Source organism: Protopterus annectens, chromosome 10.part0, assembly GCF_019279795.1.
Source record: "Protopterus annectens isolate FY-2018-M chromosome 10.part0, PAN1.0, whole genome shotgun sequence".
NCBI classification, from domain to species: domain Eukaryota; kingdom Metazoa; phylum Chordata; order Ceratodontiformes; family Protopteridae; genus Protopterus; species Protopterus annectens.
In genome coordinates, this window is record NC_056744.1 from 1,184,329,917 (window position 1) to 1,184,352,602 (window position 22,686).

The 22,686-nt window shown below is 39.4% G+C and overlaps 1 protein-coding gene across 7 annotated transcripts in view; it reads left to right on the plus strand.

Annotated features, from left to right (window-relative positions):
- The window catches only part of MAST2 (microtubule associated serine/threonine kinase 2), a 2,532,505-nt gene that overhangs the window by 2,121,331 nt on the left and 388,488 nt on the right, over positions 1-22,686 (plus strand). For all 7 annotated transcript variants that reach the window (XM_044085935.1, XM_044085937.1, XM_044085936.1 and 4 more), the window contains 3 exons: positions 766-898; positions 9,298-9,365; positions 21,145-21,230. In XM_044085935.1, coding sequence (XP_043941870.1) covers positions 766-898; positions 9,298-9,365; positions 21,145-21,230 — 287 coding nt within the window. The remainder of the gene's footprint in view (positions 1-765; positions 899-9,297; positions 9,366-21,144; positions 21,231-22,686) is intronic.

Consider the following 22,686-nt stretch of genomic DNA (forward strand, 5'->3'; position numbering starts at 1 on the left):
GGATGGATTGTTAGTAGCCTAGGATGGATTGTTTGGAGGAGTCTTAAGTTTGGTCTTGTAGGCTGGGTTGCAAGTTGGATAGGGTTCATGTCTGCCAGAAGTTCAGAAATGTCACTGTGTAATTTCCGTCAGAAGTTTTTATTGAAGCTGCCTAGTGTAAAGAGCTTTTCTGTATGGGATAAAGGAAAGTATGCAATCTAGAAGTACTTGGAATTTTTTAAAGTGTGGAAGGGGTGATATGTAAGCTACTGCTGCATAGTACGGGTGCTTGTTAGTGATTTGATTTTCAGATTAATGCATATAGGGCTGGAATTGGATGTGGAGTTAGTTTAATTCTATTTTATTTCTATTTATTGCATAGACTCACTGAAGTATGGGAGCACTGGTTTGGCTGAGTAACTTGCTTAGCATGGTACACTCTTCATTTATAGACTGTGAAATCAGATATGCTTTAACTGAATGTGGCTCATTTATACTGCAGTGCCTTAACCCGCTAAGATAGTGGGTTCTGTTTTGCTGCATACCCATAAACCTAGCCTTTCCTGATGCTGTGCTGACTACACAACTGGCAGTGATACGGTACTGGATAATAGTACATCTCCATTTTTGTTTCAGAAACCTTGTACTCGAATGTGAGTGTGGCATTTAACATGCAATATTGTGTATGTGTGTGTGTCCTCCACAGGGCATGCTTTTTTGCATTAACTGTGTTCTAGAAGTTTTTCTTTATCTTGTTTGAGGAATGTAATTTCTGTCTTGCACTAGGAGTTTGATCCGGAGGAGTTCTACCACCTATTAGAAGCAGCTGAAGGCCATGCAAAGGAAGGGCAAGGAATCAAGTCGGATATTCCCCGCTACATCATTAGTCAGCTTGGCCTTACAAGGGATCCCCTGGAGGGTACTGTATCTCTTTATTTTTTCTTCTTCTCAGAGCTTATTCCAGTATTATACTTAACAACCCGAATTTAAATTTTGAATGCTAAAATAGGAAAAGTTGCCAATAAGCAATTTGCACTCAACCGTAAATTGTAAAGTACAGAATCCTCTGCAGTTGACATTTGACACAAAAACAGGACTTAGTTATTGGGAGATGCCCCATCCTCAAAGCACACACAATAAGCAAGATTAAGTGGCATCTTGATATCAGCCATATCTGTAGCTGAACTTTTGTGTAGATGAAAGAAATGAGTATTCCTTAATGAGCATTGCTTACTCTTTGTTTTTCTTACACTCATTTACTTGCTTCTGACAGACTGCAGTAGAAGTTACATTACTTTATTATAATGGCGTGCTCTTAAGTGACCTAACAGAGGTCTGCTTGCCATACTAGCAGTCTAAAGAATTGGTTTCATTTACATCTGAACGCAAAAATGAATATTGGCTTTAGTAGTCATGTCATTGCACATGCCACTTTCTCAAATTAAAAAAAAAAGCACTGACCAAAAAAAAAATTGAAAGCAAAGTAAATTGATTATGAATCTATCCTTGTATAAATGTGATTAACCTTTCATGGACTGGTGTATCCATCATATCATGGATTTAAGAACTGGGATATGTGTTGTAGCAATATTTGAGATTGGCTGTTGATTGTCACATGGAGTTGTTACAGGTGGCAAGGGGAGGGGGTCTGAGATGGGTAAATGTGAACTATTTAAACTTGTTTAAAGAAGAAATAAATGTCTGTGCTTAACTTAATTTACATTACGAGTGTCTGACTCAGGTATTTGATAGTGCACCTCGTCTAGACAGGAGTAACAAAGTATTTGATTAACACTGCTGTTGTCTGGAAAAGTAGATTAGCAAACTGGGTCAGAAACTCTAAAGGTGTTCCTTTTTTGGGAAAACGTGCATGAAGTAGCACAGCTCTGACAATAAGTTATAGTAAAAGTCAAATAGCCATAAGTTCTGCTTGTTGTCTGAATTGATCAACATGGCCAGATCCCATCCAGTGATGTAATAGGACCCGTCCATTTTTCTCTATCTGTAGGACTCAAGATGCAAAGGTCTTGGCAACTCAGCACCTAAAACTTTCCCAGGCCACCTAAATCCTCACCTTTTCTCTTAGTTCTGTGCATTGTAGGACCCCCAGTATAGATCTCTTTTTTTTACCCCACATATAAGCTCATATCTACTGGCTGTGCCAGACTGCTGTTTACTTTTGGAGGTGTTCTGTTGTTATTTTGAGAGTTTTGTTGAAGTTATGTGTTTTTTGATTGTCTTTACCCTCTCGGTTGCTTCTGACTGCTTAATCCTTGATTTTAAAGTTAGTGTTTTTCAATCTGACATGCTCTTCTTGCTATTTTGTCTCTTTGAATCTTTCTTTGTATGTCTTATGAGTAAATGCATTTATTAATTTGTGTATTTCTCCTAATTTTAGGATTCTTTTTAGAAGTTATACAGATATACGCAGTGCCTGCTTGAAATTTTGGATCAAAATACAGTTTTTAGTCCTTGGGAATTTAATTTGTGTTCATGTTTGTGTGCTAATGTGAACACTAATTACCTGAATAATAAGTGGGATCCAGTGTCAGTTACTCTGGCTTTACTCTGCTGATAACTTTTTAAAGTAGTCCAATTGTTTTTCTTTCATTTTTTTTAAATATTTGGCTTCTTTAACAACTTTTCCTTAGCCTGATTAAATTTCTAGATGTTGGTATTCATCTGTGCATGGCTTGCAGTGGGCTTGCAGTACTTTGTTCTTAGGTTTATGGATTTTATTTTGTGTTTGACCCTGTCACATGGTTCTGGCTTTCTTGTCAGTTCTGGTCATCTCAGTTTACTTCTTGGACACTGTGATGACACTTGTAATCCCATTTTAGCCGTGTTCTTTGATATTAATAATGTTTAAGTACAGGTGAAGTTTTTTTTGTTTTCCCAAAGTGTTCTCCTTTTAAGAAAATCTCCTTAGCCTTGTTAAACTTGTAGATGTTGATGTTTATATGTGTATGACTTGCTCTGAACTTTTCGGTTTGACACCAAATGGCTGCAGATGCCATAGCCTATCCTATCTCAATTCTAATCAATAGAACCATGACCGAGGCCACAATCCCCTCAATATGGAAAATATCCTATGTCATTCCACTCCATAAAGGTAGCTCATCCACAGAACTATCGAACTATAGGCCAATAGCCATACTGTCACCACTTGCCAAAATTATGGAAAGGTGTGTCCACAAACAACTTATGCACTATCTCACCCAGAACAAACTAATGACCAACTCTCAACATGGATTCAGACCTCATCACAGCACGACCACCGCCCTCCTCTCTTTTACCGATAAAATCAACCAAAACCGGAATAACAAAAAAATATCCTCTGCTCTCTTTCTGGACCTGTCGAAAGCCTTTGACATGGTGAACCACCAGCTACTTCTCCACACTCTGAAAACCCTGTACCTAGACAATACAGCCCTTAAATGGTTTCATGCCTACCTCTCGGGTAGACAACAAGCAGTTCTGTGGCAAAATAAGCTCTCTCTCCTGCTACCAAATACCATAGGAGTTCCTCAAGGCTCCATATTAGGACCTCTTCTTTTCTCAGTCTTTATAAATGACCTCCATTCAGTCATCCCCGAAGCCACCTGTATTCAGTATGCAGATGACTCAACTCTAATATGTTCCGATGACTCTTTACCTAACTTACAAGCTGCCACCCAGCTCTGTTTTACTACAGTCGAAAACTGGCTCTCAGATCATCATCTGATCTTAAACCCAAACAAAACCAAACTACTTCTCTTTTAGGTTCATAGGTTCATAGGTTCGTACTAGGCTATCTGCCCTAGGGCATTTATAAGCCTAGCCAGAGTGTATGTGGCTTACACCACCCCTTAGGATGAGAATACTACACCCTTTTAGGGTTTAGTTTACTATGCCTCTGTCTAGTAGTGACACAGAGATGACCCCCGGGGTAAACCTACGATCTCCCATCCACTCGTCGAGATTTCTCTTGAATAGAGTCAGTGAGGGGCTCTGCCTAACATGGACTGGGATTCTGTTCCAGAGTGTAGGGAGCCTCTGGGTTATGAATCTGTCCCTCCAGCACATCCTATTTATTTTTGTGTTGAGGTTTAAGTCACTTGTTCTCGTAGCTCTGATGGATTTGGATTTTCTGAGGTGGAGCATGTCCATTAATTCAGGATTGGACATGGCCTTGTACGTCAGGCACAGATCACCTCTGAGTACCCAACAAATACATCCCCTCCCACACATCTTACAATACAATCCAATAATGGTACCATCATCTCACCAGATTCCTACACAAAGCTACTAGGAGTTATCATTGACAACAAACTTAGATGTGATATGCATATCAACCAAACCATTAAGTCCGTAAACAAGAAACTTGGGTCCTTATACAGGATAAAGAACTTCCTAACCCCTATTGCCAAAGTGGCCACTGCCCACTCACACCTTCTCTCTACCCTTCTATATGCCTCTCCTGTGCTTTCTAACCTTAACAAATCTGACCTGAACAAACTTTCAGGTTGCTATAATCATATTGCCAGATTTGTAACCGGATTGCCCTATAGAACACACCACTGCTTTAACTTGAAAAAACTTGACTGGATAGAACTCCCTAATCTTCTCAAGATGAACCAACTCATTGAAGCTTTTAAAATTCTTAAACAACCTGATAACACCCCTGCACTGAAAAATATAATAATTCCTTACACTAATCTAAGCTGTCTTCGCTCATCAAACAGACTCCTTGTCCAAACACCCAAATCCAACAATATGGGTGGCGATGCTCTGTTCGCTAACACCACTGGAAAGCTATGGAATTGCCTACCCAACAACCTCATGCTTATTACTTCCCTTGTTCAATTCAAAAAGAGTCTAAAACTCCATTTTAAGTCGTATTGGCTATGTCCATGCTCAAACCCAGACTAGCTCCTCTTCGTTAAACCAAGGCCATACTACTTCTCAAGTAAATCTAAACCCAAAAGGACAACCTAGAGTGGGGATATGTAATCAAAAAGCATGTTCACTGTACAGTATCCAAACTATAATCTATAAACTGTCTTAATAAATTCACTAGCATCTTTTTAAAGATCTGTATATTGAACTGTCGTAAGTTGTGTCTGTTAGAACAAGGTAGCAAGTGTAGTATGTAAATTGCTTTTTATTCTTCTTACTCTTTTCTATCTTAAACACTAATATGTAACTATTTGTCTCTGTGACTATGTTGGAGCTTTTCTCCCCGGGCCTCCGCTGAAAATGGACATGTATCCAGTCGGACTATCCCGGTCAACAAATGTAAAATAAAATAAAATAAATGAATAAATAAGTTAAAAGCAGTTCAGTGTTGAACCTTCTCAATATCCCATTTCCAGTTGTGGTTATGCCTTAGCTTACCTTTGGGTAGCCTATAAAAATGTACAGAAGTTGCCTTTGACTTGTGCTTGTTTTTACTCGCGTAACTCTTCTGGGATACCTCTGTACGTTTACTGAGTTAAACAGAGTATTTCTACGGACCCTTTCACCATCCCTATCTGGCTTTGGTATAAGTTGTGGTCTTATGTCTGCGGGGATGCACTTAGTGAATGGCAGCCTACTATGCTGCTTTGACTTTGATGCCACGGTCAGATGGAAGACACTTCTTTGTTCATTCTCTCTATGTTGAAGTCATTTTCAATGTTCTTGGTACTGACCTCCTTGCATGTTTTTTAACTTCCAGGTTTGAATGTCTCTTTGACCCTGATTTCTGTGTCCAGCCAGATGATGTTTGTCTTTGGTGCTGAGATGATGTTGGATGACTTGGCACGGACTACCACTCTGAAGTTGGACTGTGGGCATATAACCCATCTTGGAGTTAAGGTACAAGTCCTGCAACTTTTTCAGGGTTGAACTGGATCCGTGCTAGATGCTTTTAGGTATCATAACTCCTTTTCTGAGTCAAGTTGTTCAGTATCAATTCTTTTTTTTCCCTGATGTTCTTCAACCCCTGTCTCAGAGGCTTCTTTGTCTTGAAAAGAACATTATTGGTCTGAAATGACACTACCACCGGGAGATTGTGCTGTATTAGTGTCAGGAAACCTCACCAGTCACTGAAATTACACTACCACCAGGAAATTGTGCTGTAGTAGTGTCAGGAAACCTCACCAGTCACTGAAATGACACTACCACCCAGAGATTGTGCTGTAGTAGTGTCAGGAAACCTCACCAGTCACTGAAATGACACTACCACCCGGAGATTGTGCTGTAGTACTGTCAGGAAACCTCACCAGTCACTGAAATGACACTACTATTCACCCCTTTGAGAAGCTTAGAACTTGTATCCAGTTCACTGGTCTTACTGGTACTATCCTTCGATGTGGTTATGGACGCTGTTATTTCTGTCTTTATTTTAACGTAGTATCCCACAACCAGGAACTGTACCTTAAATTCTTGTCTCTCAGGATAGTATAGAATGAATATATATGTATACGTATATATATGTATGTGTGTGTGTGTGTGTGTGTGTGTATATATATATATATATATATATATATATATATATACATATATATATTCAGTTTAGAAGATTGAAAGCCCTTAACATTGAAATTCAAAACATTGAGACCAAAATCATGAAAATTCAAAACACTGAATCCCATAACATTGAAAATACATAGGAAAGTAGCATGTACTATATTCCAGCAGAACTACATATAGAAACAAAAACAAACCATATTACACTTTTTCAAAAATAAGCAGGGGGCAAGCACCCCTACACCCCCTGCTACTTAAATATATCAACTCTGACATTGCACTACACTATACTAAGATGTGTTATGTTGTAGTATAAGCAAGTAAGAAGGGAACGGGACTGAGGTTACCTGTGAAACTCAGGTAAGTATCGGAGAGATACATAGTAATGTATAATGTTTTAACAGTGAAGTAGTGTTTCTAAGAGAAGGTTGAGGATAGTTTTTTTTTGACAATTTAAACAGGCAGTCGTGAAGCATGGAATGGTATGTTTGCCATTTTGTTCTTTGTAGTGTGATCCCCCCCCAGACTGCTTGCTGGACTTAGTTTGATACACAGGTATTTAGCATTGAGTTATTTTAACAAAAAAGTAATAAAGACCTGATAATTCCTAATTCTAGGATGCCTGTGTTTTTTTGTTTACTGAAGACTCACAAAGATGATAATCCTCCTCCATGTAGGCATATTATTAGTAGTACTGCCACTTTTCAGAAGCAGTTTTTAACCCCACTGCTAGGACTGCAATCGCCCGATCACACCTACTCTCTACTCTTTTATATTCCTTGCCTGTACTCTCAAACCTCAACAAATCCGAATTAGGTAAGCTGTCCCATAGTTACAATCATATTTCCAGATTCGCCACTGGCTCCACCTGTAGAACCCACCACTGTCAGAACCTTAAACAACTAGAATGGCTAGAACTGTCCAGCTTACTTTAGTTCAATCAACTCTTAATAACGCAGAAAATTTTGTACCACCCTGAGGATACCCCCCTCACTTAAAAATATTATTAAGCCATATAGCAACCTGAGATCCCTACGGTCAGCCGATAAACTCCTGGTCCAAACCCACAAAGCTAATAACTCTGCTGGTGAATCCCTGTTTGCGTTCGTTGACAAAACCTGTAATTCGTTGCCAGACTATATAACCCTACAATCCTCCAAAAGTTTCTTCTTCAAAAAAAAAAAAAACCTCAAACAATATCTCAAAGTGAATTTGCTATGCCCATGTACCAACCCTGATTAAGTTATAAACTGAAAGCATATTCTGTAATTATCATAACTTGTAACTATGTCACCAAGCTCTGCTTCCAATCTGATGTCTCTTACTTTTAATTGTGTTTGTCCATGAGAATTGTGGGTCCCTACTAGGGAACACTACTAAGCCATTGTATATAATCACTTTGTTTTTGTAATTGTTTGCTAACTTCTGTGTAATCTATGTAAGTTTGTCTATGTGTAGCTTTTCTCCCGGGGCCTCCACTGAAAATGGACATGTATCCAGTCGGACTATCCTGGTAAACAAATATAAAATAAGTAAATAATAAACAATTTGGTCAATTTATACATAAGGATGTTTATGGTCATATAATTAAGTTTCCTTCATATAAACATGACTCTAATGTTGCTAGACAAGCTTTGTAACACAGTTTGGCTAAATTATATTTTTTTTTTACCATTGTTGTTACTAGTTTATGTGCTGGTATTAATCATAAGGACATTCTTGAAGTCATACTTTATTTCTTGGGGGGGGGGGGTATCTTAAAATGGGTCTGATTTTGAAAGTTGTTGAATTTTGTTTAATTTTGTTGTTGTTTTTAATTATGTTTTTTAGGCAAATGAATGGGTTCTTTCCTTGCCCCTTCCTATATGAATGTATTGAAGGGGATGTCTCAGGTAGAATTTACATACACTCATTCACTCATTCTATTTTAAAATACAAGCGGTTGTTTCTTTTGCTTTATTGATGACATTCTTTAAATAGTTAAAGTTGGCTCCCTTAGGTAGCTGTTTTAGATTTTATTAGACAAATTCAAGTCATAGATTTGGTCTACATTTTACTTAATATCCAGAAAACTAATACTCTTTAGATTAATCTGTTTGGTGTTAGCAGTTTAGCGACTGGTTTACATTGTCACGTTGCTTATGTGTCTGCTGCTTGTATTGCTGTTCTGTGATTATTTCACTGTAAATTAGCCCTGCAGTTGGATTGCTAGTTTCCCTTAAGTAACTTGAACAACAACAGCAAGCCTTTCATAATGTGTGTGTGTGTGTATATATGTATATATATATATATATATATATATATATATATATATATATATATATATATATATATACATACACACACACACACACACACACACACACACACACACACACACACACACACACACACAGCAAAAATTACATGTCCCTCTCAAAAATATATACTGTCAGCTATTGTAAGTTGATATCATATAATGTGACAAGAGTCGAGGTGAATTAAAGCTTAACAAATGGTCTGCACTGTTGAAAGATGTGGAAGAGAACATGTTGTATGATTAAAATTTGATCTTTCCTTTTAAAGATTTGTACTTTTTCACTGCAAAACTGGAAGCCCAGAACTTTTTAACATGCAGCGGTGTACTAATGTACTGCTACTACAAAGCTAAATATAGTAATGATGAATATTGCAGTCTATAAATAAAATTGCAAAAAACTTATATTTGAACCCTTTACTGTGATGGTAAGTGGCTGTCTTCTGACCACCAGCCTAAATTGTTGCTAAAAAGTAATGTTTTTTTTTTTTAAATCCTACTAATCCTACTTTGAATATTTTTCTATTCAGAAATGGCCCACCTGAGCAGTTACGATAGTGGTAGTGCGGATACACCTGAGACAGATGATTCATCTGAGGTATGTGATAAAATATTACATAAGAACAATTTAGACATAATCACTAACCATATCACAGGACTGTTTCCAACTGCCATAATTTGTCTAACCACAATGTATTCACAATAGTCATACTATGACAGGCCATTTTGCTTAAACTCCCATGCTGTCATTCATATTGGTATCTCAGAAAGAACAGCATCTTCTTAACAAAAGTAATTCAGGTAATGATTTTTAGCCTCAATATATTGGATAAAATACATTTGTTATTTTGCCCTAGCACATAGTATCACTTCGTTGCAGTTTCTGTTATCACATGTTGTAGCTGTTTTCAAATGTAGTTGTTGGGAAAGCTGATGAATCCCTTTGCCCAGAACACCAGAGTATTCCTTTCCCTGTTCTGCTGTTACAAGTTCTGTATACTCCAGTTTGCCGACACTGGAATGCACTCTGAACAGGCTTAAAATTGGGATGTAATTGCTGGATTCCTACTCAGAGTAGAAAACCAACTTATGTCAGGTTCATGGTGTTCGTGTTAGAGAAACTCCTCAAAATTGATTTCCTTGGAGTGAATTACAAAAGAGTTGACTAGATTTGAGAAAAGCTGGTGGACTTCAATTCACTGGGGGAAACAAATTGCCATGAAGATTGTGGCGGTGGTCATGGTGGAATAAATCTTTGTTCTGCTTGTGGCAGTGGTCATGGTGGAATAAACCTTCGTTCTGCTTGTAGTGGTGGTCATGGTGGAATAAACCTTTGTTCTGCTTATCTAACTCCTTACTTATGAAAGTGTCATGGATTACAGGCATCTCAAGCTTAAGCAATTTGAGGACTGCATGAAGCTGACTGTGTGCAGCTGAGAGCCATCGACAATAAAAAAAGCTCAGTCTGTAAGCTAGTTTTCCCATCCTGTCTTTAACCTGTAGTCTGCTTGACAGCTTGCACTAAGTTAGTGTCGCTAAAAAGAAACTTCACACAGCGGTTTAAAATACTGCATAGTACCATCACCTTAAGCATACGCCTAGTAACGTGTAATAGATGCATCAGTCACTTTTACACTTCTGAATTGTTACTCATTAAGGTGACACATAAAAGCCACTCATAACTGTATATCTGGCTGCAAAATCCTTTGTGATGTGAGCAGCCGCACCTGATATATTCTTTCTTGTTTTTCAGTTCCACAATTACAAGCTTTCAGTTGCAGAGTGAATATATGGCAGGAGAATCATATTTAAAGGAAGTTACTGTCTGACTTGTGACATGTGCTGCATTACAGTGAAGCACAAATGTGTATGTGTATGTCTACATAGACATTCCAAGAAATAACCAAACTACTAATTTTTGTAGTGCGAACCCCTTATAGGTTCATAGGTTGGTACTAAGCTCTCGGCCCTAGGGCCTATACAAGCCTAGCCATAACAATCCCCTGTCTATTTCTTCCCACACTGTTTATTTCCCTGGACCCCTGTCTAGCAGGGCAACTGACGTGATCCCTGGGGTGAATTTTCTTTCTCCCATCCAATCATCAAGGTTCCTTTTGAAGAGGGCCAAAGAGGTGCTCTGCTTGACATGTATGGGCAGTCTATTCCAGAGTCTGGGGAGTCTCTGGGTCAGGAACCTATCCCTCCAGCATGTTTTGTTTATTGTGATGACAGGGTTTAGATCCCTGGAGTGTGTGGCTCTGAGGGATTGGGATTTCTTTAAGTGTAGCATGTCCAACAGCTTTGAGTTTGACGTGGCTTTGTGTGTTAAGCAGAGATCGCCTCTGAGTAGACGATATGCGACAGAGTATAGCTGGAGTTTTTTAAGGCGGTCAGTGTAGGGCATCTGCTTTAGGCCTGTGATTCTTTTAATAAGATATTTCTGCAGCCTTTCCAGTTGTTGCAGATGTCTTGAGAGGTAAATACCAAACAGGGCGTTATATTCTGTAATGGGTCTAATGAGGGATGAGTACAGTGGGACAATGACCTCCTTTTTCTGGATGAAAAACCCTTAGTGATGAGGTGTGCCACATAGAAGGATTTCCTGACTGTTGTGGTGATGTGGTTATCGAAGGTGAGACCACTGTCCACCTGTGTCCCTAAGTCTCTTATCACACTTTCGATGTTTAGTTTCCTGCCACCTATGTGGTAATTCACGGGTACATGTTTTTTCCTAAAGGGGATAACTATACATTTCTTGACATTGTGCTTGAGCCCATGGCTCTGGCACCAAGCATCTGTTTTCTTCAGAGAAGTAGATGCCAAACAAGCGCGGTCCCAGGACTGAACCCTGAGGTACTCCACTTGTCACTTATAGGTTCATAGGTTCATACTAGGCTATCTGCCCTAGGGCATTTATAAGCCTATACAGAGTGTGTTTGGCTTTCGCCACCCATTTTAAATTAATTTTGCTATGCCCTTTTTCGAGGTTAGTATACTGTGCCTCTGTCTAACAGTGACACAGAAGTGATACCTGGGGTAAACCTACGATCTCCCATCCACTCATCAAGATTCCTCTTGAAGAGAGTCAATAAGGGACTCTGCCTAACCTGGACTGGGATTTTATTCCGGAGTGAAGGGAGCCTCTGGGTTATGAATCTGTCCCTCCAGCATGTCCTATTTATTTCAGTGCTGAGGTTCAAGTCTCTCGAGCGCGTAGCTCGATGGGATTTGGATTTTCTGAGGTGCAGCATGTCCATTAATTCCGGGTTGGACATGGCTTTATACGTCAGGCACAGATCGCCTCTGAGCAGGCAGTATGCCACTGAGTAGAGCTGGAGTTTCTTTAACCGGGCAGCATATGGCATCTGTTTGAGCCCTTTGATCCTCTTGGTGAGGTACTTTTGGGATCTTTCCAGTTGCTGCAGGTGTCTGGTAAGTTACATCCCAAAAGGGGCATTGTACTCAATTATGGGCCTGATGAGGGATGAGTAAAGAGGCACGATGACCTCCCCTGATCTGGATGTGAATCCCTTCATGATTAGGTGGGCTTTATAAAATGTTTTTCTAACCACTTTGGCCACGTGGTTGTCAAATGAGAGATTGCTATCAACTTGGGTCCCCAGGTCCATAATTACTTCTTCTGTACTTAGAGAGTCCATTTTGAGATTTAGACTTCTAGCATTGAGTAGCATTACCTTCAGAATTTGCATGCTTGTACCTGCTACGGTGTTGGTTTGTCCTTTGAACTTTGCCTAAAAAAGGCACTATAGGGGTGGCAAGAGCCTTAGCCAGTAACCTGAATCCCAGGGGTGACAGGTGAAGACTATCTCTTGCAAAGCATCGTGGTCTGTCGATCATGTCATCCCAGGCAGAGAGATACTGGATCCCCTTTGAATAACACCAGAAGCTTAGCCAATTGTTGAAGTCAATCATTTTGTCCTTATATTGTGGTATCATTCTGGGTGAAGGCAGGATGCTACTCAGGGCTAGGGTCATACCTGCCTGGGCCACATGATCCATGAGCTCTTCCATGTCTCTTTTCATGTAGTCCAGGGAGGTACGTCTCAAGTCATTCACTCCAACATGGACAATGACAGAGTCATATTTGTACTTGTTGTGGAGTGACTTGAGTGCATGCATTATGTGGCGGATCCTGGCATCTGACAAGCAGTTGACTGTAATTTTCTCCTTGTTCAGCCTGGTGAGTGGGATATCAGTGTGCCTGACTATAGAATCACCTATGACTAAAGTGTTAGGTACGATGTCTTGCCTTAGGGGCTGTTGTTGGGTGGCACACTGATGTTGTGAGCTGTATGACACTTTGGTTGTGATTGGTGTTTGTTTGCGTTTCAGCTTCAGAGGTCCTTGTTGCTTGGGCAGGTTACAGTTAAGGCCATCTGCATATGTGGATTTAATGTTGCTATGTGTGGGTGTTGGTGGTGTGGGTTTAGAAGGGCTATGTGTTGCTTGAGATGTAGTGCGGGTGTTAACCTTCTCCTCTTGACTGTCTAGCACAATCTTGGGTGGAGAGAGCTTTGCTTCCAATTTGGCTATGTAAGTGCATCTCTCACAGGCTGTAGTGTTGGGTGGTAGGACGAGAGGGTTCTCTGTGTATATGAGGCAATTGCTACATTGCTGCAGTATGCCCAGATTCACCAGGTGGACAGGAGAAATCACCGGAAGCTGACCCTTGGACATGCCTGGTTTGGTGCTTTTTTTTGTAAAGTACAGGAGCTGTTTTCCCTTACCTTAGCATGGTACTTTGCAGTTAATAGGCTGTTTAGTGCCTACGATTATTTCTTATTATTAACAAGGAGAGCTGAGTGCTTGTATCAGTTTAAGGCTTCTTAGTGCTTTACAGCAGGTGTTAGAGCAAGTGCTAGTCACAGGGATGCTTAAATGTAAGATGAAAACTGCAGTGTGCAGTAGATAAGTTAGATGTGAAAGTAGGTAACTTAAGTTTTACCTGTCTAAAAAGTTAAGTTTTAGTGGAGAGTCACTATTTTTAAAACAGCAAGATAGATTGAAAGGGGGTGGTCACTTTTGTATTCTGGTACTATGGAGTACAGTAGGATGGCCAATAAATTTAAATAGTTGAAGGGGAGTGATTTCACAAAATGATAATTTTGTGCTTACTCACACAAGCCAGTGATAGCAGAGAGGAAATGAGATATATGGTCAAATTAACATAAGAGGCAGGCAACTAGAAAGACAGTGGTATTTAAGAACACGACAGTAAGTGGGTGGAAAAAAAAAATCTGCCCGACTCATCAAAAGAGACCACAGTTCTGTCTCTTAAGTTTTAAACACAAGGTAAAGAAAACAAATCACAGGATTCAAAATATAAAAAGGCAATAAAGTAATACAAAATACAACAAATAAAAAGCAAACTAACCTTTCCTTCACAGCAAAGTGTAGCAGAGTCTTAAACTTTCTTTGCATACTTGACAAGAATCTTTCTTAGTTGGAAGCAATGTAATTCTTTATCCAGCAGCTTTTTGAAGTCCTCTTGATGTTCATTCTGAGTGCACTTGGATGAATGAGGTGCCCATGACAAAAACAGGTAGTTCAGAGGATTAAGGATGTGAAGTGTTGACTAGATACTTCCTGTAGAACAGGTTTTTTGTTCCCTCAGCCTTCAGTTGTCTACTACGTTAACCTTAGCAAGTCACTTAACCAGACAGTTGTTTGGGGTTTTTTGGTAATATGAGCTAGAAACTTTAATGGTCTCTTGGACTGCATGCCTAGTAACTACCTAAGATCTTATAACAGGACCGTGGTGAGTCCACAGATATCCTAGTATTGATTGATTATTCCTGTTATTTCTTGAATACATGTGAGTTAGCAGATGCCTAAGAGGTAGATGCATACTTCTCAACCTCTTAGAGCAAAAATCTGGACAAAGCCTTAAATGATGGGGGACAAATAGGGATAGATTATAAATATTGCTCTTACAAAGTGAGAAAGTTGATAGAATAATAGGTTTTGCATTATAGGTTCATAGGTAGGTACTAGGCTATCAGCCCAAGGGCCTACATAAGCCTTGCCAACAAGATTCCCTGGCTTACGCCACCCAAGAAAGTTATTTTCTTATGCCACTGTCGAGCAGAGACACAGAAGTGATCCCCGGGGTGTTTTTCCTATTTCCCATCCACTCATCAAGATTTTTCTTGAAGAGTGGTAATGAAGAACTTTGACCTAGATTAGCGTGTATTTTCTGAAGGATGTGGAGTCTTAAACTCAAATATTTGTCATCATTTAATGACTTCAATCCTCTGCTATTTTCCAGAAAAGAACCGATTTTAGGAGGAACACACCAAAAATGTGAGGCAAAAATCTGGACAGTCTGCAACAACCTGTACAGTTGAGAGGTATGGGTACATGTGCAGTAGCCTGTGTGAGGGGAAATCACGGTGGCAGTCCCTCACATAAGTGACCCTTTTGGATGTTGTGCCCCTCTTTGAAACAAATTCCTCCTCTCTAATTTTCAGTCTCCTCCAGGAACTCACTGGCTGGCAGTATGGCCCTCTAGGTATTTGAATATTCTCCCCCTCCCACTGTCCTTCAAGTGTGAGGTGATCATCCAAAAGCCTCATACCCCTACTGGCTTCTCACTGCCCAGGCTACTAGTCAGATCCCTGTTGCAGACAGAGTAACATAGGCAGACCCCCCCCCCCACTTCCACAACAGTGAACTAGGATGTCTACATGCTGAGGCAACGTCTGATCACTTTGGCACTCAGAAAGGCTGTTTGGATGCTATTGAATAAGAACTTCTAAGAGTTCTTATGGTTTATCCCTATATCTAATGATCTTATCGGGAGTCACTGAATGCTGAGTATGCCTGTAGAGATAGTAACATTGCAGATAACTGTGCCAGAAAGAACCCAAACAGCTGTCTGAATGGTGTATTAGCCTTCATATTTTGTGCCGTAGATAAGTTGTTGTAATTGATCAAAAAATCTTTAATATAGTTTCATGATCTGTAAGAATGACTTAGAGGCTTTGTACCACTGACATTTATTGGTAGATGTCCCTGAGAGAAACGGTCACTTCTTTTGAAATAATCCCACACTGACATTTTTCCATATTTCTGGAATTACTCCTGAAAAGACAGTAAGATTAGATGTGCATCAGGAGTTTGGCTAATTAGATCTAAGATTTCTGTGCTCAGAAGAGGGGAATGTAGATTTTCTTACTGATAAAATTTGTTAAGATGAATTAAAGCTGTTTGATCCCCACGTGAATATGAACTCTTAGAAACCTTCAGAATTGTTTATAGTGGTCTGTTTCACTACACTGTAATGTAGGCTTAGCCATTTGTGACAACGGCTTCTGACTAGTTTCATTTGGACTGTTGTAGTATTTTCTTTGCAGAGCTGAAATTACAGCATAAAGGTGGGAAGCAGAATATTTGATTGAGGCAGTTGTCATCCACAGTCAATTTGTTTGGCCATTTGTTCAAATTTGGTGTGGATGAATGCATTTGTGTAGTATTTCTGAAGTCTGTGACCATAATGTTTATATTGGGGTATGTTTTGGCATTAGATTTAAGTCTTAAGAGCGAGCCTGCACAGATGTGTATTGCAGTTGTAGTGTTTCTAAATTGCATTATTTTCAGAAATTTCTTTTAGAATTTGCTTTTTTTGTGTTTTGTTTTTATATTTTTGGACTTGAAATTGTATTTGGTGATATGGTATTTGTCAGACAAAGATAGATCCAGTACTGGTGGCCAGTGGGAAGAGATTTTCTTGGACATAGTCAGTATAATAAAGTTTAAGCTGTAGAGCCACTTCTTTTTTCTTGCTAATATTTTGCCTCCTCATTTCCTCAGATTTCCGCTCATCCGAGAAATTTGAACAACCACTTTAACAAATTTAAAACTAACTTAATCATCCCTGTCCCTGATGTATACATCTCTCTCATTCTGTACCCTAACATCAGCTTCTGACACTAACACCCCTTTCCTAGCCATATTCCTGAATTAATTTACTACCTCTGTTTCTCACTTTTAACTCTCAGCACTTTTGCGTTGTCACTTTTCTTCACCTAAACCTCAGAAGAGCTCAGTAAGCTGTAAAGCTAAGTACCTGCTGTAACTGTAATACAGAAAATTTTATTTTCTCATTCTAACTGCATGTTGGATGTAGGCAAACAGAGATTTTGTATCACAAAAAATCTGTAACATTGTTATTTTCTACCATTGTCTGTTATAAATATTTCCTTCACATTTGTTTCTTTGCTCCTCCCAGGACTTTGTTCAGGGGTTCCTCTATCTTCACAAGTTTGGCACATTCATTCTGGGAGAATAGGAGAGTATTCTTGGGTTTGGTGGGCCATTTTTACCTGCCCAGAAACCGCCATCTAACCCCGTTTTCCAACAAGAGTCAGAAGGTAGAGAACAACCTAGCTTGCTGATCCTGGGGGATACCCTACCTCTCTCTACGGGAGAACCCCCTTACCTGGCAATTTCTACCTCCCCAAGGAGGAGTGTGCCTTCACATGCAAGTTTCCCATCAGGTTCCTAGTGCAAAGAACTGTGGTAGCCCAAGCCCAACCAGCTTCCACCTGCACATGATGAACATGTAGCGCTCCTACCAGGTATCACCCATTTAGCAAGCCAAAACTAGGATATGTGAGCCAGCAATGGTTGTTCACTCCAGTCATCCCCAGACAGCTCCTTCAGGCATCCAGGCTGCTAGCATAACTGTGGTCACCTATGGAATAGTCAGGGGATTATCCACTATCCCATGGAATATTTCTTTGACATTTGTTATTTGTTCACTACAGTCGGTTGTAAGTTGCTCATGCTGCTTCTGTTTATATGTAATGTGAGCCAAAATTAAAAATGGTCTATCAGGATCAGTGTTTCGCCCAATTAACAATTGTAATCAAGTATGTATGTAAATAAGAGTACATTAACTGTACTGTTTACTATCATTTCAGAGATTGTACTGCGGGCAAATTATCATTGTACAAACCAGAGAAATGAGAATAAAAACAGCGACCAACAAAAAATCGAATGCGGAAGTGGAGAATGTTTGAATTCAACACAATTCGAACATTCACCACACTTCCACAACTGATATTACTGTGCAACACACAGTAAAGAACGTTTTTGCATGTGGGCAAGGCCCCCTGCTCCCCTCACACCCCCTGTTATTTATATATGCAAACTCCACGATCGCACTACAGTGAGGGAAAGGGTACATTTCCCAATCCCCACTATAGTGCGATCTGCATTAAAATGTAGAAATTTGCAACAGTGAATGCTGTAGTGCATTTCTACATTTCTTTATTCATTCTTTCGATAGTATCGAATTGGGCGTTCGGACAAATGTAAATCAAACAAAGTCCGATAGCCCACTTGATAGTAAACCTAACTGTACTCTTAAAGTTTCTGTCATTTTCCTAATCCTGCTGTGGAAATAGGGCAGTATTCACTTACTGTCTTTGGAAATACGTCAGGTTGGATGATGATCTTAGATTTGTTGTGAAACTAAATTTTGCAATGATTTGTTCTTAATAAAAAGGGTAGGTGACTTCTGAGATAAGGTAATCTTCCTGTTTAACAGTTTAAGTTGACATCACAGTGCTCTGTCCTGTTGAAATTTACATGTTCTAAAATTGCACTGCTTTTTTCTGGCTGCAACCCTGCAATGCATCGAACAAGGAGGAGTCATGATTTTGGGAGAGTTGGTGATCGAATGCATTTGGCATTCAACTTCAGTTTAGAAGCCATTCTCAAATGGGTTCAATAGTATGATATGCAAGGCCAAGAAGGGTTAGGACTAGAGTTAACAGCAACCTAGAAAATGCATTCTGTCTTCTGCAGAAACACTGGTGTTTGTAGTGTAGGTCATGAGAGGACTGGCTCGGGTTTAGCCATGTTTCCATGATTTCAGGTGTCTGAAAATTTGTTTGACCTTCTCTGCAATTGGAACTATTCTGGCTTTCTGCTCCGTCATCATTTCGTCATGTATTTCACAATGTGCATCCTACCACGTCAGCCTTAACTTCCCATACAGAAATACTGGGCACATCACTGTTTTGTACATCTTACTTTTCAGCTTCTTTAGCATTCCTCTGTCACTCATTACCTTTGACACACTGTGCCAGTTGGCTGCAACCCCTCTGATTCTAGCTTTGACCTCCTTATTCTGACTTCCCCTTTCCTCAGTCACCTTTCCCAGATACTTGAAGCTGTTAACCTGTTCCACTGTTTCCCTTTCTATCTCAGTTTTTTCTGATTTCCCCATTTGTTGCTATGACAACTGTGTAGTCTTTACTCAGTTCCATGTGCCTTCAGTTTTGTATTTCATTTCCCCTGTTATTTGCACAGGGTCCTTTTCAGAATGTGCCTGTAATGCCACATCATCTGCACACAGCAGCTTTGTTGATCTGTCCCCACTGACCTGTTTACTAATGTAGTCCATCACCAGTATGAACAGTAGTGGTCTCAGAGCTGAACCCTAGCATACACCCACTCCTAACTGGAAAATTTTTCTTTGAGTCCAGTGTTCATACGTGTGTTATTGGGTCTTTGTACGCAGCTTGCAGTAATTCTACCAATGTTTCTTGGAGTCTTGAACCATCTTAGGACTGTACAAATCTGATTTCTTGGGACCTTGTCATTTGCTTTCTCTAATAATAGGAATGTCTAGTTGGACTCTTTCCTCGTTTCTAGCATCTTCTTTACTGTCTGTTTCACTGAAGTATTGGGTCAGTTGTGCTGCATCCTGATCTGAATCCAAACTGCTCACCTCCTGTCTAACTTTCTCTTATTCTACATATCCATTAATCAATCACCTTGTCTAGCACTTTCATGCAGTATGACAGGAGTTTGATACCTTTGTACTACCCAAGTTCTTATTCTCCAGTCGTGTGGGATACGTCTTTCTGTCCATACTACTGTAATTTCATTGACATCCATATTAATGTATAGACGAGTCCTTATGTCTGACTTTTTTTTTGGGGGGGGGGGGGACTGTTTAAGATGAGAATGGAGAGGAACATGTTAAAGCTTAAGAGCAGTACCACTAGATTTAACAAACTGCAAGCTCTACCTCAGAATTCTTTATTAAACAAGAAGATCTTCAAACAAAATTAGAAAAATGAATGACAAGAAGGAAATAAAGCATCTGTAATGCTAAAGATATGGATTCCCCTTGATTTACAGCAGCACTTTCTTTGATGGTTGAAGGAAGAGAGGGTCATACTAATGCTTTTAAGCCTTGCTGAACACTCAGCAGGTCCAGCTTTCATTACTAAACAAATTGAAAAAGTAAAAACTGCTAATATTTTAGAATATAATCTGTTTTACTGTACAGGCATATTTATCAGTGATCACTAAAAATATTTGACAGAGCTGTTGTAAAACAGATTATTTTTGCATGTAAAAGATTGTCTTCTATTTCTGTACATCATTGCAAAAAGAGTATAATTTTGTTTAGCTATTTGCAGTCAGAAGTGTTTTATTTGCAGGCTGATCCAACTTGCTGTGATCAAAGTTTTTCAGTTTGCCCAACTTGGACCACACTGCAACTCACTGCTGTGTTATGTAATTTTCTGAAATGTGCTTTTTTTTTTTTTTTTGTCGATCCCTGATAAACCGTACTTAAACCTGCAGCAAAATCCAAGGACGACAGAATGGGCTGAACATAGAACATTTCTCACTCTCTGCCGTTCAGTCACTTTTTACCATAACTGGTGATGAGTACGGTTGTAGCAGCAGTCTCAGTAGCACAACAGAAATCACACTTAGCTTTGATGCTGGAAGATAAAACTGCAGTTTCTGTTCCCACGCTTGGTCGTTGTATTAATTTTCCAGTACTGACACTGCAGTGCACCATACAGCATAAGTTGGGGGTGTCGTCCTTTGGACAAGACATTAGACCATGGCCCCATCTGCCTGAACTGGTGATAGCTCACTTAGATGTAAAATAGTGATGTTCCCCAGTGCCAAGGCCAAATTTCCCATACGGCCTAGTGGGACTAACCCAGTCAACAAAGTGTGAATATATAAAATTAAAATAGTTTTTGGTTGCTAGTGTCTACTGTTACTTCCTGAATTTTCTTTAAACTTTTGTACTGGCTTCACATTGTATCAGTAGAATATGCATTCCACAAATGTGCCTATAAAGTCTTGGTGACCTATGCCAGTTTGGATTCTGTAGCAATGACAAATGTCAAAGTGAAGAACCTCAGTACTGCCGCAAAGGTGAGATCCTTATGATTCACTGATTTTGTGTCTGTCCTCACACAGACCCATTAAACCATTAAAGATAGCTACTTTTTAATTTTAGAGATTATTCATAGGATTTTGCTGTGTAAATATTCTAAGACATCACTGATTGGCTTTGATTCTTTTATTTTCAGAGCCGTGGAGCTTCAGTACAGCCAAAGAAAGCGCCTTCTGAGGAGGACTTTGAAAACATCAAACTTATCAGTAATGGAGCCTATGGGTAGGCATTTTTCCTTAAGTTTTAAACCAAAAATTAACTCTCATCTTCTTGTTGTTTATTTGCATTTGTTTCAAATGTTTACAAAACATTTTTCAAGCAAACCATGTTTGGTACCTTGTAAAATATTAACTGAAAAACAGAAAAACCTGCGTTCCTATAATGTTTGTAATTGTTAAATAATTATATCTGGATGTGTAGTAATGTACACAGTACAGGCAAAATAAAATAAAGCACACAAGCAGCAATTTTCTGAAACAGATGCACACAAAGCTCTTAGTTTGAGATGCTGTTTCAACAGGGAAGCTTTCTTCAAGGGACTATGACCACTCAGTAACTTTAGCTCTTCAGCATCACTGGACTGACATTCAAACCAGTAATTGCACTACTGTTACTTCATAGAATGGAGCTCATCAATCCCATCCTAATTCAATCCAGGTCTTTTTCAACCCCATCCTAATTCAATCCAGGTCTTTTTCAACTGTTTATCAAGACAAGAAATTCTCTTAATTTTTTTTTCAGATTATCAGTCACCATGAAATTGACCCCTCCCCTTTCAATGGCCCTTTTGCAGGTATGTCACACCAACTGATTTCTGCACTGTTCTGTGTCCTGAATACATCACTAAAACGTTTTAGTTTTGTAGTGAGTATAATACACCAGAACAAATTGCACAGAGCTTTCTAGAGTATCATTCTTTGGTAGAGGAGATGGTGAAGGTGAAGACTTTGACTTCTCCATCCCAGGGTAGTAGAGTCGTTTCTTGCTTGAATCATACAGATAAGGGAAGGCACCTTTCCCTTTTTCTTCATATTGCACTACATAAACTAGCTGGGAGATGGAGAGATGCATTACATTTCATTTACTTAACAGCTGGAGGACAAGAAGCCTGTCTAGTCTGCCTTCTTACTTGCATTTATCATTCTACCTCCCCTACATCCCACCCTTCCCTTCTCATTTCTCCACTTGCTTCAAGCCCCCTTTAAAAGCCTATGCGAATTTTGTCTTCACCATCAATTCTGGCAGTTCATTTCATGAGTCCACAACCATTTCTGTGAAAAGCTACTTTGAGAGATCTGGGGACTAATTATTCCCTACAGTCTGCTACCTGTATCATTTCTTCCCATCTGTCTATCTGTCTTTCTTTCCTGTTCAGAATGACACTTTCACGTTTCCTTTACATGAGCTTGAGGACCAGCATTATGTTTCCCTGTTTGTTCTGGTCTCAGTAAGATTTCTGTTTATTCTAAACTGTGATCATGTTGCTTCTTCTCCATTCCATGGATCTTACTGGTAACTTCCCTTTGATTCCTTCCTTCAGCCTGATGTCCTTTTCTATACATGGTCACCAGAGCTACACACAATGCTCATGGTCTGGTCTTTTGGAATCTGTCCTATTTTTTAAGCAAAAAAAAAATCTTTATTAAGTTTTCATGTATGACATAGGCCATCTTACATT